Raw genomic sequence first — 13,162 nt, forward strand, 5'->3', positions numbered from 1 at the left:
TGTTAACCCCCCGGTATGTATTCAAGAGCGGCTGGCCGGGTGAGCGTCTAAACTTTGGAGCCTCTTCAGCGTTCAAACACCCAACTCGTCCCGCAGTTTTAGTGCGAGTTTCACCTTTCAGTAACGGCGCCGACCGAGCGCTCCACGGACATGCGGGGGCTTTCCTTTCCTTTCCTTATCTTCCTTTTCCGAGGGGTCGGTCCGAGTTCCGCCTCAGTCGATTTCTCGTTTGTCACGCTTGTCCGATTGTGGAAGGCAGTGATGGGCGTTCAGTTGAATTCGGTGTTCGAGCGGCTTTGGCACCGTGAAGGCTTCATGGGTGGCGGAAGTGGGACATTCTGTTTTAATATAGCGCCTTTCGTAGGACTACAGAGGCAATGCAGACTCATTGTGAGGCGCCGACCGATAAAGTAATGGAATGGAGGCGGATTTGTGCAAAACACTGCGTTACCTCCTGGTACTGGCATCACGAAATTGGGCCAGTCGACCATTTAAAAATAGTTAAGTGTTCAAAGTGATAAAGTTAAGTAATAAATAAATAAAACTGATTGTCAGTTAAAGAGACCGAGGCCACGCTGACGTGTGGAAGAAGCAGCGCCATGGAGCTGAAACTGCTGGAGGTTAACTTGAGGGCCTGGAATGTTTAACGTTAAATGAAAGAGAAACTGTAAGCAGGCCTGGTGTTGCGATAATCCCCACTACGTCTCCGGTGACATTCGAGGGCAGACGTCCAAGTTCACGCTGCCCTGCTCATTCCCTCTCATGGAGGACAGCCCTGGTGGTCCTGGGCCTCATCCTGACACCTAAAGCTGCTCTGGTGCTTGTCTTGCATGCAGTTTGGGTGTAAAATTATAAAGTAGGAACAAATCTAAAATAAAAAAAGGAATCCCAGTTTAGACGCGACCCTGGTGAGACCCCTGGAAGTGGTCCGTGTCCACTTTAGGCGAGACTCGTTTGGTGCCTGGCCTGTTGAGTGCAGAATACCCCCATCCTGGCCCGGGTGGGGGCTTCTGAAAATTAAACCAATTGGCCATTTGAAGTGACATCATAAGGTGCAGTTTGATGACACTGGGAAGAGAAAAGCGAAACAGAAGGCTCTGTGCAGAAGGGCCGCTGATTGATTGATTGATTGATTGATTGATTGATTGATTATCGGTGATTTATTCAGTTTTCTTGTCTGGTTGTTTCCTCCTGCATTGTATTCAGGTAGGTGTTGGCTGCTATGATTAAGTTAGGATATCAAATGGAGATGATGCTGATGACTGATGACACCACTCGTTTGAGGACCATCTCAGTTCAGGCTGACGGGTGGCTCTGGTTGTTGGGTCACTGGTGGGCAGAAGGGCGGCCCATTGATGGTTGTGTTCTTTCCCAGTTGATGTTATCGCAGGCTTACACTGTATTTGTGTTTTATTATTGGGAGTGTCCTTTGGCTGCTGCTGCTGTTTTCCTTCATTGCCAACACGCTAATCACATCTCAGATTAGGTGCACTGCAGTGTGTGCCGTCTATTCGGCTAGCATATTGGGACATCAGATCCATTTGAATGACGCCATGAATACAATTTTAAACAGTAGTGACTGGGTGACAAGTTCACTTTGTGAATTGACGTATCTGGAGGTTTGTTCTGGCCGGCCGTGGGGTTTGTGAGAGGGGATGCCCCGTGTTTGCCAGGCCCAGACGCACATCACCTTGGTGGCCATCCCTGGCGGTCTTGGAGTCAGTAGGATGTTGGGACGGTGTGGGGGGGGGGGGGGGGGGCACAAGTGAGAGGCTGTGAGACATTGGGCTGATGATAAGCAGCACACCAGGACATTTGGTAATCGGGGCTGTGGCTTCTAATTCTGGAGTTTGTGTGAAGTCCCTAAAACGATGACACGGCCTCACTTGTGACTTAGAAGGTCCTTTGTCTTGTATTCCAAGATTATTAAAGTGTAACCAAAGAGCTGATGGCTCATTAGAGATGTGGAGGTTGTGCGATTGAAGGGCTGATCGACATGTGGGCTTTGAAAATGAACAGTTCCCCCATGTTTGGTCCCAAAGTGAGGTCTGCTGCCCAGCAGTCCATCTGTAATTGAGAAGGCCGCACTGGAACACCGTGAAAGGGATGTGCACAAGCTGGACATTTGCAAATGGCTTTATATCTCGCACACACACACACACACACACACACAAGTCTTCACTCAAAACATCGCCCTTGAAAGTAGCTGCTGGCGGGACCACCAGAAGTGCACAGGCCTGAATTGTCCTGCGTAAGTGGCATCTGCTGATGGGGGTGTTTTGTTGCAATTGAGCGTATACAGGTACCCATGTCTGGCCATTTGTATAGGGGTGTGTGTGTGTGTGTGTGGCTGGCTAAGGGAGCACATTGGTTAGCCGTCAGTGACGTCACCCCGTGATTCCTAATCGTGTAATCTGACATCCTGGAGGTCCAGCAACTGCATTTGCCAAGTTTGGCGTCCCTTCTGACTCCAAGTCACATAATGTGCTGCTGACCTTACAGGAGTCAAAATTAGAGACAGTAGCAGGAAAGAGGAGGATGGCAAATGCGGTGGTGGTGGCCATCATGACTAATGCATGATTGATGCATCCGGCGCCGCCGTGAGTGGCAGCCTTTTCAGCAGCTCCGTGTATGACTGTATATGTATGTGTACTTTTCTACTTTTATTTTTCTATTTTTATTTATTGATCACTCCTACCACTTTATTTTATGTGGATTCCTTCCCTGGACACACTTACTTTTACAACGTGGGCATGGATTTTAACACGCCGAGACTCGCCTATTCAAGTACTCAACTTCGGGCGCTGAGAACAAATGCCAGTGCCGGTGTGGTTCCATATTTACCCGACGAGGTAAGAAGGCGGTATCGTGGCAGCAGAGCGGGCACTAAGCTAAAAAAGAAGCGGCTTGCGAGAAAGTGGCGTTTCAAGCCTTCGGTGCCTTCTGTGATTCTGGGGAATGTAAACTCAATCTCAAATAAGATCGACGAACTGGCTGCGCTGGTGAAAAATGTAAGGACCTACAGAGAATGCAGTTTGTTGTGTTTTTGCGAAACGTGGCTAAATAACACCATCCCAGATGGCAACGTGGAGCTACCCGGGTTTAGCACAGTTAGAGCGGACAGAGATGCAAGTACCTGTGGGAAGCACAAAGGAGGAGGACTCGCTCTCTATATTAATACACGGTGGTGTCACTCTGGACATGTTAACGTCAAAATCTCCACTTGCTGCAGGGACATCGAACTGTTGGCCATAAGTTTACGTCCCTACTATTTGCCCAGAGAGTTTGGACATGTCATTGTTGTCATCGTGTACATTCCTCCTCGGGCAGACGTGGAGTCAGCGAGTGACATCATCCATTCCGCTGTTGCTAAGTTACAAACGCAGCACCCTGAGGCGCTTGTGCTAATCGCTGGAGACTTTAACCATGTGACGCTGGACAAAACATTACCTGCATTCTCCCAGTATGTGGACTGTAACACCCGGGGAAATAAGACTATTGATTTACTGTATGCAAACGTTAAAGACGCATACAGCGCCACCCCGCTGCCTGCGCTTGGGAAAGCAGATCATAACCTGGATCAGCTTCAGCCTCACTATAAACCAAAAGTTAGAGTCCTACCTGTAACCACACGATCATTCAGGAAGTGGACCCCGGAGGCTGAGAATACTCTGAGAGAACTTTTTGGAACTACAGACTGGGATATCCTGCAGGATCTCATAATGAGAACATTGAGGAAGTTGTTGACTGCACTACTGACTACATCAACTTCTGTATGGACATTGTAGTTCCAGTAAGAACAGTACGCTGCTATGCTAACAACAAGCCATGGATTACAAGTGACATCAAGGGCCTTTTGAATCAGAAGAAAAGGGCTTTTAAAGACGGTGATCAGCATGAGCTCAAGCGCGTGCAGAAGGAACTCCGAGTCCAACTCAGGGCGGCGAAGGAGCAGTACAGGAGAAAGCTGGAGCAGAAGTTGCAGAATAATAGCATGAAGGAAGTGTGGGATGGGATGAAGATCATCACTGGCTGCAGCTCGAAGCGGGGTACCACCATTGAGAGAGACGTGAAGAGAGCAAACCAAATGAACAACTTTTTTAACAGGTTTGACCACCCTAACCCACTCTCACTCTCACCTCGGAGTACTGCACCCTCCACACATCCTTCTGCTGATACCAGCATAGGAAAAACATCCCCACCCATAATAACAACAGCGCAAGTGAGCAGAGAGCTGAGGAGACTTCGTGCCAGCAAAGCAGCGGGTCCAGATGGAGTATCGCCACGACTGCTGAAGGTCTGTGCATCGGAGCTGGGGGGTCCTCTACAGCGCATCTTCAACCTGAGCCTGGAACAGGGGAGAGTCCCGAGGCTTTGGAAAACATCTTGTATCACCCCAGTCCCAAAGGTATCACGTCCTAGTGAGCTGAATGACTTTCGGCCTGTTGCTCTGACATCACATGTGATGAAGACCATGGAGAGGCTGCTGCTTCACCACCTTAGGCCACAGGTTCAACACGCCCTTGACCCTCTGCAGTTTGCATATCAGGAGAAGGTGGGAGCGGAAGATGCCATCATCTATATGCTACACCGATCCCTCTCTCACTTGGACAGAGGCAGTGGTGCTGTAAGAATTATGTTTCTAGACTTCTCTAGCGCCTTCAACACAATCCAACCTCTGCTCCTTAGGGACAAGCTGACAGAGATGGGATTAGATTCATACCTAGTGGCATGGATCGTGGACTATCTTAAAGACAGACCTCAGTATGTGCGTCTTGGGAACTGCACGTCTGACATTGTGGTCAGCAACACAGGAGCGCCACAAGGGACTGTACTTTCTCCGGTCCTGTTCAGCCTATATACATCGGACTTCCAATACAACTCGGAGTCCTGCCATGTGCAAAAGTTCGCTGATGACACTGCTATCGTGGGCTGTATCAGGAATGGGCTGGAGGAGGAGTATAGGGACCTAATCAATGACTTTGTTAAATGGTCCGACTCAAACCACCTACACCTGAACACCAGCAAAACCAAGGAGCTGGTGGTGGATTTTAGGAGGCCCAGACCCCTCATAGACGCAGTGATCATCAAAGGTGACTGTGTGCAGATGGTGCAGACCTATAAATATCTGGGAGTGCAGCTGGATGATAAATTAGACTGGACTGCCAATACTGATGCGCTGTGCAAGAAAGGACAAAGCCGGTTATACTTCCTTAGAAGGCTGGCTTCCTTCAACATCTGCAATAAGATGCTGCAGATGTTCTATCAAACAGTTGTGGCGAGCGCCCTCTTCTACGCAGTGGTGTGCTGGGGAGGCAGCATTAAGAGGAAAGACGCCTCACGCCTGGACAAACTGGTGAGGAAAGCAGGCTCTATTGTTGGCATGGAGTTGGACAGTTTAACATCTGTGGCAGAGCGAAGGGCGCTCAGCAGGCTCCTATCAATTATGGAGAATCCACTGCATCCACTAAATAATGTCATCTCCAGACAGAAGAGCAGCTTCAGCGACAGACTGCTGTCACTGTCCTGCTCCACAGACAGATTGAGGAGATCGTTCCTCCCCCAAACTATGCGACTCTTTAATTCCAACAGGGGGGGTAAACGTTAATATTTAAAATTATACATAGTTATTGTCTGTTTTTTTCACCTGTATTATTATCATTCTTTAATTTAATATTATTTATTGTATCAGTATGCTGCTGCTGAAGAATGTGAATTTCCCATTGGGATTAATAAAGTATCTATCTATCTATCTATCTATCTATCTATCTATCTATCTATCTATCTATCTATCTATCTATCTATCTATCTATCTATCTATCTATCTATCTATCTATCTATCTATCTATCTATCTATCTATCTATCTATCTATCTACCCATCCATCCATCCATCCATCCATCCATCCATCCATCCATCCCCACCCTGATCATAATTCCCTGTCACCAGCTCACTCTAGGAAGTGGCACTGGGGCTCGGTGCCATTGAAGACCGCAAAGTGCCTCTTCCGTTGTTTGGCCTTGACTGGCATGGGGACAGTTGGAGGTCTGGGAGTTCAGGTGAGGAAGACGCAGATGAAGGAGAATCAGTTTGATGATTCCACCGTACGCTGAAGAGGCTCGAGCAGATTTGGGGGGCAAACATGCAGTTCAAGTTGACTTCTTATCCCTGGCAGGTTTATTATGTGAGAAGGGGCTTGAAGTGCGGGCGTTTGTGAGTCTTCATGTTGCATTTCACACACAGTGGCCTCCTCCTGCCAAGTGTTAGGTTGTTGTGCCCCGTGGGTCGTTAGTCACTTAGTGGGTGAGCTAAATCTGACCTGCAGACGATTTAGTGGCTTTAAAGATGCTGATCGTGCCTGTGGCCACCTTACGTGTCTCGTCGTATTTTTAACAGCAGAGTCACTCAAAGGTGGTGACTGTTGTGTCATTTTAAATGCAAGGGATGTCTCAATGTTTAAATCCAGGCTGCAATCCGAGACTGTCAGCCACAGGCAGTGGTTTGGGAAAGGCGTTTCTGAAGATGAGTCGGGACACGTCCAGAGGTGGAGCAGGGAGCTTGTGTGTGTGTGTAATGTTGTGACAAACACTCATGTATGTGTGTGTGTGTGTGTGTGAGCTGTAGCACCAGGTCAAGGTGAGCAGCTTCATGCCGAACGGCAGGTCCGGGGCTGCTGGGAAACTTGCCAGATAGACTCGTAATTCACAGAGCGCTCCCAGTGCCTGCACTTGACGTCTTTGTCAGATTCGTTCTTGTGTTTTGCCTTCATCCTACAAACATGGACGCGGCCCTCGGGTCCACCTTGTCTCGAGCTTTATAGGGAGTTTGTGTGGACTGCGAGTCTCGTAAAGTCGTGAAAGGCGAGTAGAAGTGCGGCGCACTCTGCCAGCTCTTTGTAGCTCCTGCACCCTTGAAGCGTGTCACCCGTCTACAATGGCAGCTATTGTCCATTCAGCACGGAGGCCTCCTCATCCCACCTCGTCTCCAGATGGTCACACGACTGCAGTGTCTGTGTCTCCCGGTGACCTCGGTGTGTGCCGCCCACCATTTACTTTTAAGGCCAGGCAGCCATCAGTTGGCTAAACCTTCCGTTTGTTTAACGAGCCCCGCTGCACTTTGCCCCTCTTGGGTGGTTTTTGTTCTCTGCAGTTACATTTCGTGTTTGCCTGGTCGCCCACTGATTGTTGGTGCCGTGATGCCCGTGGATTACAGAGTTGAGGAAGATGTCATCATTTATGAAGAGTGTGGCTCCTTCTCTCTTTGTTACTGTCTTGTCTGTGCCTTGTGGAAGGCTGTTGGTCGGCCTTGTTGTTTACTGCTTCATCTGTTAGGCCGCCGCGTTTGTGAGGGCCCTGATTTTAGGTGACCTGGTATCGTATGTGGCACCTTTCTTTATCAAGTAACTATAGTGAGAAGTCGAGCTAAATGACCTCAATTATGGGCTCCCTCAAAAGATTACAGTATGCAGTGTGAAGAAGGGGCCTGAGCTGCCTTGAAAGCTTTTGAGTGGGCCGGTCATTTAGCTTGACTTGTCATTACATCCATAATGGCTAACAGGGTCGCCCACCTTAGTACTCGAGTAGCTATAATAATATTAGTTTCTAATGACGCGTGTGTGCCCGGTCTAGGCGGACGTCTGTGTGTTTTACTGTACGCTGATTATAATAATACATTTTATTTATATAGCGCCTTTTGTGGAGGAAGACTCATTAGCTTTAAACAATGCCATATTGTGGTCCTGTCCAGAAGGCTATTATGTTTGGTTACAATGATTTCATTTTCCTGTCCCTAAGTTATGCTTAAAAGCCGCACAATTTTGATATAAAAGTAAACTTGGAAATGTGAGTGAAGAGATGGTGACGTCACTGGCCAACTAACAGTAAATTACGATGACAGGTTTGAAGGGCCCTATGGAATCCATTTTTTTTTTTTTCCATTTTTGGTCTTCACTGTTTTATTTTTCCTTGATTCCAATTTTTGGATTTTTATGTTTTGTTTTTTTTTTTTTATTGTAAGCAAGTAGTAACAGCAGCTACAACAAAACCAGCACTAATGAAGCGGCACTTTACATCTCTGTTATAAATCTTTTGAAGAGAGACCCTTTCACCTCCCGCGAGACGGTCAGGTCACGTCATACTTCCAGCTTTGGAAGCCAGTCCAGTGGTGCACATGCAGAGCAGGTTAGACATCAAAAGTCTCAAAAAATTGAGAGTAAAGTTGGCATTGGTGCAAACAAGCAGAAAATATTACTCGGGGAAATAATGCAACAGCGAAAAGAGGTAGAATAGTGTTTGAGGCTGTCTGGGGGAGAAGAGACGAGATGAAGATCACATGGCGGCAAGCAGCAGCTGATCGAGTAAAGAGGAGGTAAAAAAAAAAAAAAAGCAACTGTTGTTTGTTTCCCATTGTATCCCCGTTTAAGAGGGGGTGTCGGAGGAGCATCCGCGTCTCCTTGGGGTGCGTTCAGCCCCCCACTTCATAATGGCACATAGCGCTGGTTTGGGGTTGGTGAGTAAAGCCCCCTAGTTCCTTTGAATGAATCGGCACACTCTTTATGTTGCAGTTCCATTCATCAGGTAGGAGCCCAGATCCTCCATGACGCTGAGACCGCAGCAGGACAGCGAGTGCCCCCCAGAATTCTAAGAGCTCTGACTAGTTTGATGAATTCTTCTGAGATGAAGGTGAACTTCACTTTTAGAAGAAAGAGAGAAAGAGTGAGTGACCCGCTTTTATAGGCTCGTGGCATCTGAGGAGATGCCTGCTCTTCTGCCCAGGTGTGTAGGGCCGAGTTTATAACGGAAGAGTCAAATGTGGACGTCACGTGTAGGGAATCCATTCCCGGGAATTCAGGAATCTCGCATGTCATTCCCGGGAATCCCGGGCTCCCTGGGATGAGAGAGTGCACGGGAATCTCACATGTGAACGGTGTTAGAACAACCGACACATTTTTAATAAAACTACTGGAATATGTTGACACCAATAAAAGACTAGCCTTATCTACAAGCAGTTCATGCTGTCATAAAAGTACATGTATCTAGTTAGTTGCAGTAATAAGAGCGTAGAAAGCACAACATGTCCAGCGTGCAGTTGTCCAGGTGAGAACACACCTTCATGCAGAGTACGCCAGCCGCTGAGAAAGCACGCTCTGCCTCCACTGAAGTAGGCGGCACAATCATCAGATACCGATACACTTGTTCTAAACAACGCCTGCGCTCGCTGTTGCTCTGAAACACCGCCATTTCAGCTTTTACTGATGCATCCAGTTTCTTGTCATCATTCTGTGATGGCAAGTTTCTTGGCACAGATAATGCGGATGCAACAGACTGACGCATTGCAATTTCAAGTTACTGTTGTCTGATGGTGTGCAAGCTGCAGCAATGGCGCCACCTTAATTATTTTCAGCTATAACTGTTATTTCTTGATCAATTTTTACACTTTTATGCGCTACATATGTGAGCTTGGCTGTTCCCGTTTTCCCGGGAATTACAACAGTTTCATTCCCGGGAATGAAAAATGTCTGGGAATCCGGATTCCCTAGTCACGTGTCTCGTCACTACCAGGCTAAACATTTAGTAAAGCAGAAACATCGTTAATTTTGGAAAGGGAAACTGTTAACAACCAGTGCCCTTCACTAATAACATATTTAACTGGTAATAACAGTCTTTCCTGTAGAAATACCTTTGTAATGTAATCGGTTAAGTGATTCACAGTAAATACGTCACGTACACTTAGAACTGCGTACACCACACAGCCAGATGTTTACTCGCCTATCGCTATGATGAGGACGCTGTGCTCTCACCTATCTGGGCTTTTATCAACTACAACATACATTTATTTTCTTGTCACGAATCTTTTGAAGAACGGCGTCCATATGTTGTTCAAAGACACACACAAGAACGTGAGTTTGACGAAGACAGCTCTCGTTTTCTGGCAGTGCACCTCCCTGTTTCCAATGCTTAATAAAGAAAGGACGCGTCTTTGTCATTTTTTTGAGCGGTACGTCTGACTCACATGGACACAAACTGGCAATCTTGCATCTGACGATTTAGTTGTTTCCTCTTTGATCTTAATGTCTCCTTCTTCTTGAGATGGGTTTTAGGTGTCACCTGGTCATTACAAGGATCTTTTTGTGTCCAGTCTGTGGTACGCTGGCAAAGCTTGCAAAAAAGTTGTTCAGATTTGTAAAAGTCGCCGGGTTATTGTTGTGCCCTTAGTTTTGCAGTTAAGTTTATGTTTCTTAGTTTTTTTGACGTAGTTGGGGTGTCTGATTTTGCTCGATTTGACATTTCTGTCTCGTGCCGTGAGCTTATTCAGGTGCCTTTAATGACAAAACGTACAGGAAACGCGCACAAACAGATGGAGGCACGGCTGGATTTCTATGAAGAATTGCATTCGCTTCATGAACAACAAACTAGAAAATGGTATCTGACTAATAGAAGTAGAGAGTATTCAGTCGTTCAGTTTATTGAGAAGTTTTGTAACAGCAACCCTTTCAGTCTCTAAATTCTGCACATTTCCGTTTTCAAATCTAAAATCCATTTCTAAGTGTTAATTCTGTGATTCCGTCCGTGTTTTCCACATCGCAGAAATTATCGGGCCCTTTATTTGTCTTTTGTTTGTTTTTTGCGTCTTTAAAGTTCACAAAGCACAATTTAGATAAGCGCCATGGAAAGCATCTCCTCTGTGTCCGCCATTTTGGGAACGAGACATTTGTAATGCGTAGGACCCCATTTGGAAAAGGCCATGTGATGAGCACGAACCAATCAGAGCGCAGTTAATAGTCTGTGCGTTCAAAGCTGTTTCTTTTCACCCGTCCACGCTGCAGTGCCGTCTCAGGGGAGCATCTTCAAAAGTCTCCGTTTTCAGGGGTTAAAAACACTGCGGTAGTGCGGACGAGAGGCAAAAATGGAGACTAATGTTTGGCTTCGTAAACTAAAATGTTTTAGCGCAGATGAAGCCTCGTCAGGACCTTCGACACACTGCCGGTACGTGAGATGGAACACACAGGGTAGTGGCCCTCTGCTCCTTTTTACTATTTAAGCATCACTTGTAAAGTGTGTGTGTGTGTGTGTGTGTTTATAACTCGACGGGTCAGCCTGAAGTGTCGACAGAGCCTCTGATTGTAGTAAACGGGAACTGTTTTTAAAACGCACAGCCCAGAAGCGCCATTCTCATCGTGACTTCCACTTTTCTGGCCTAATCGCAGATTGTGGTAAAGGGGAACAAAATGGAAAACGACGTCCTTTGTGTGCTGATGAGGGTGAAGTGAAGCCCCTTTAGGTGATTCTGTTTGCTGCATTCTTTTACCAGTTTCCTTTGTTTTAAATGTTCATCTCCTGAATTTCTTCATTTTTTATTCTTTCTCCATCAAACCAGGTATGTCCTTTGGGATATCAGTGACATGTCCCGTCAGGAACTACGTGACCATCTTGTTCCAGCCTGTGGTGCTGAAATGCAACTACCAGACGTCGTCCAGCGTTCCACCCACAATCACCTGGCGCTACAAGTCCTTCTGCGAAGACCCCGTGACGGCCGCCTTGAGCCCCAACAGTGCCAGTAATCAGATTGCTCAGGTCAACCCCAACTACAACCCAGTGACCGACTGCCCGGACAGCAGCAGGACCATCCGTATTGTGGCGTCCAAACAGGGCCCCTCTGTCACCCTCGGGAACTTCTACCAGGGCCGGCAGATCACCATCGTCAATGGTATGCAGGTCATGTAAAGCCCACCTGACTGTAGTGGCCATTACTTGGCCTAACTTATTTATTTTATCCTTTGCCTTTTCAAGTCCTCAGCTGCAACTAAAATGCCTGTTTGGTTTCTGCTGATGTCTTCCCAGTTATTTGGCTGGCCACAGTGACCATCATTTCAGTGGTTTTTAGATAAAACTGGTGTCTTAGTAATTTAATTTCTTTTTCTTTCCAACCTTTCCAATTTAAAATTCCATCTGTCCATTCTTGTGAATTCCTAATTTCCACTCTGGACTGTAAAGGGCCGCAGCTGTCATTGGGTGCCAAGTAGTAGCCAGCCCTGGACGGGACGCCAGTCAGTCACCAGTTAGATAGATAAGATACTTTATTGGTGCCGAGGGAAGTTCAAGAGAAGTTTTAATGGGGTCTCTATGGTGTGGGACTAAAGCCTGCATGGACATCAGAAGAGGACGTCAGGTCTGCACAGCCATCTGGACCCCAGTCTCTAGAGCTCTAAGGCTGCTCTCTTAGCCAATAAAGCCACAGCCAGCCATTTTGTGTTTCAGAACTCTTTTATTCCAGTTTGTGCTTGTGGGGGCTCGGCTGCACTCATTGCACGGTAAGACTTGTCCCCAGTTGTCAAAGAGTGTCTCGTGTGAGAGCGGCACCTACACCTAGTCCACCAGACTAGAATCTAAATGGATTGAGAGGCAGCCGTGTGTAACAGACGGCATAGCCCCACTTGTGTGTTATATAGCACCTTTCACATGGCATTCTGTTCCATCGACTTCACGACTTGCTTGTCCAGTGAGCGTTGGTCTCCTTGTTGATGCTTGTGTGTTTGTGCCCCACAGATGCCGACCTGAGTATCGACCGCACCGCTTGGGGCGACGGAGGAGTCTACTACTGCTCAGTGATCTCATCTCAGGACCTGGGGGGCACCAGTGAGGACTACACACAGCTGATTGTGCTCGGTACGTATGGGCCGACACTCTGGTGGGCGCTGGGCTGTCATTGCCAAATTTGTGGGTCCCATTGATTTAAAATGGCACCTGCCAATGTGGAGGAGCTGCGGAGGCTCTGCCTAAAAGGCACTCTGGTCGTGTACTTTTGTAGCTTTGTGGTTTTTATTTTTAAAGTTCAAAATGTCCCATTGCTGGAGTGAAACTTTTAGTTTGCTTGGCATTGTTTGCTGGGTGTAAGTCACTTTATGTAGCTAATATTTTTTTTAGGTTAATATTTAATTTGTGGAGTGAGCAGTGTTTGATCTGGTATCTGATAGTGGCCAGCAGCTCCAGTGCTGTACGATTTCAAAGTCTGCTTTAGCATCGCTGAGTGACAGCGTGAAAGCTGTGCCATGTTGGGCTGTGCACGTTGGGAGGGGACGTTCACAGACATATGGGCCAGAAACAAAATCGAGCTTTAAAAATATCAATGAAAGTAATGCGTAATGTAGTGGAATACTCATTTTA

The 13,162-nt window shown here is 47.0% G+C and overlaps 1 protein-coding gene across 3 annotated transcripts in view; it reads left to right on the forward strand.

Annotated features, from left to right (window-relative positions):
- Positions 1-13,162, forward strand: part of lsr (lipolysis stimulated lipoprotein receptor) — a 31,199-nt gene that overhangs the window by 285 nt on the left and 17,752 nt on the right. For all 3 annotated transcript variants that reach the window (XM_028823530.2, XM_028823528.2, XM_028823529.2), the window contains exons 2-3: positions 11,376-11,705; positions 12,545-12,664. In XM_028823530.2, the coding sequence (XP_028679363.1) occupies positions 11,376-11,705; positions 12,545-12,664 (450 nt within the window). The remainder of the gene's footprint in view (positions 1-11,375; positions 11,706-12,544; positions 12,665-13,162) is intronic.

The sequence above is a fragment of the Erpetoichthys calabaricus genome, chromosome 17 (genome assembly GCF_900747795.2).
Source record: "Erpetoichthys calabaricus chromosome 17, fErpCal1.3, whole genome shotgun sequence".
Taxonomy (NCBI): domain Eukaryota; kingdom Metazoa; phylum Chordata; class Cladistia; order Polypteriformes; family Polypteridae; genus Erpetoichthys; species Erpetoichthys calabaricus.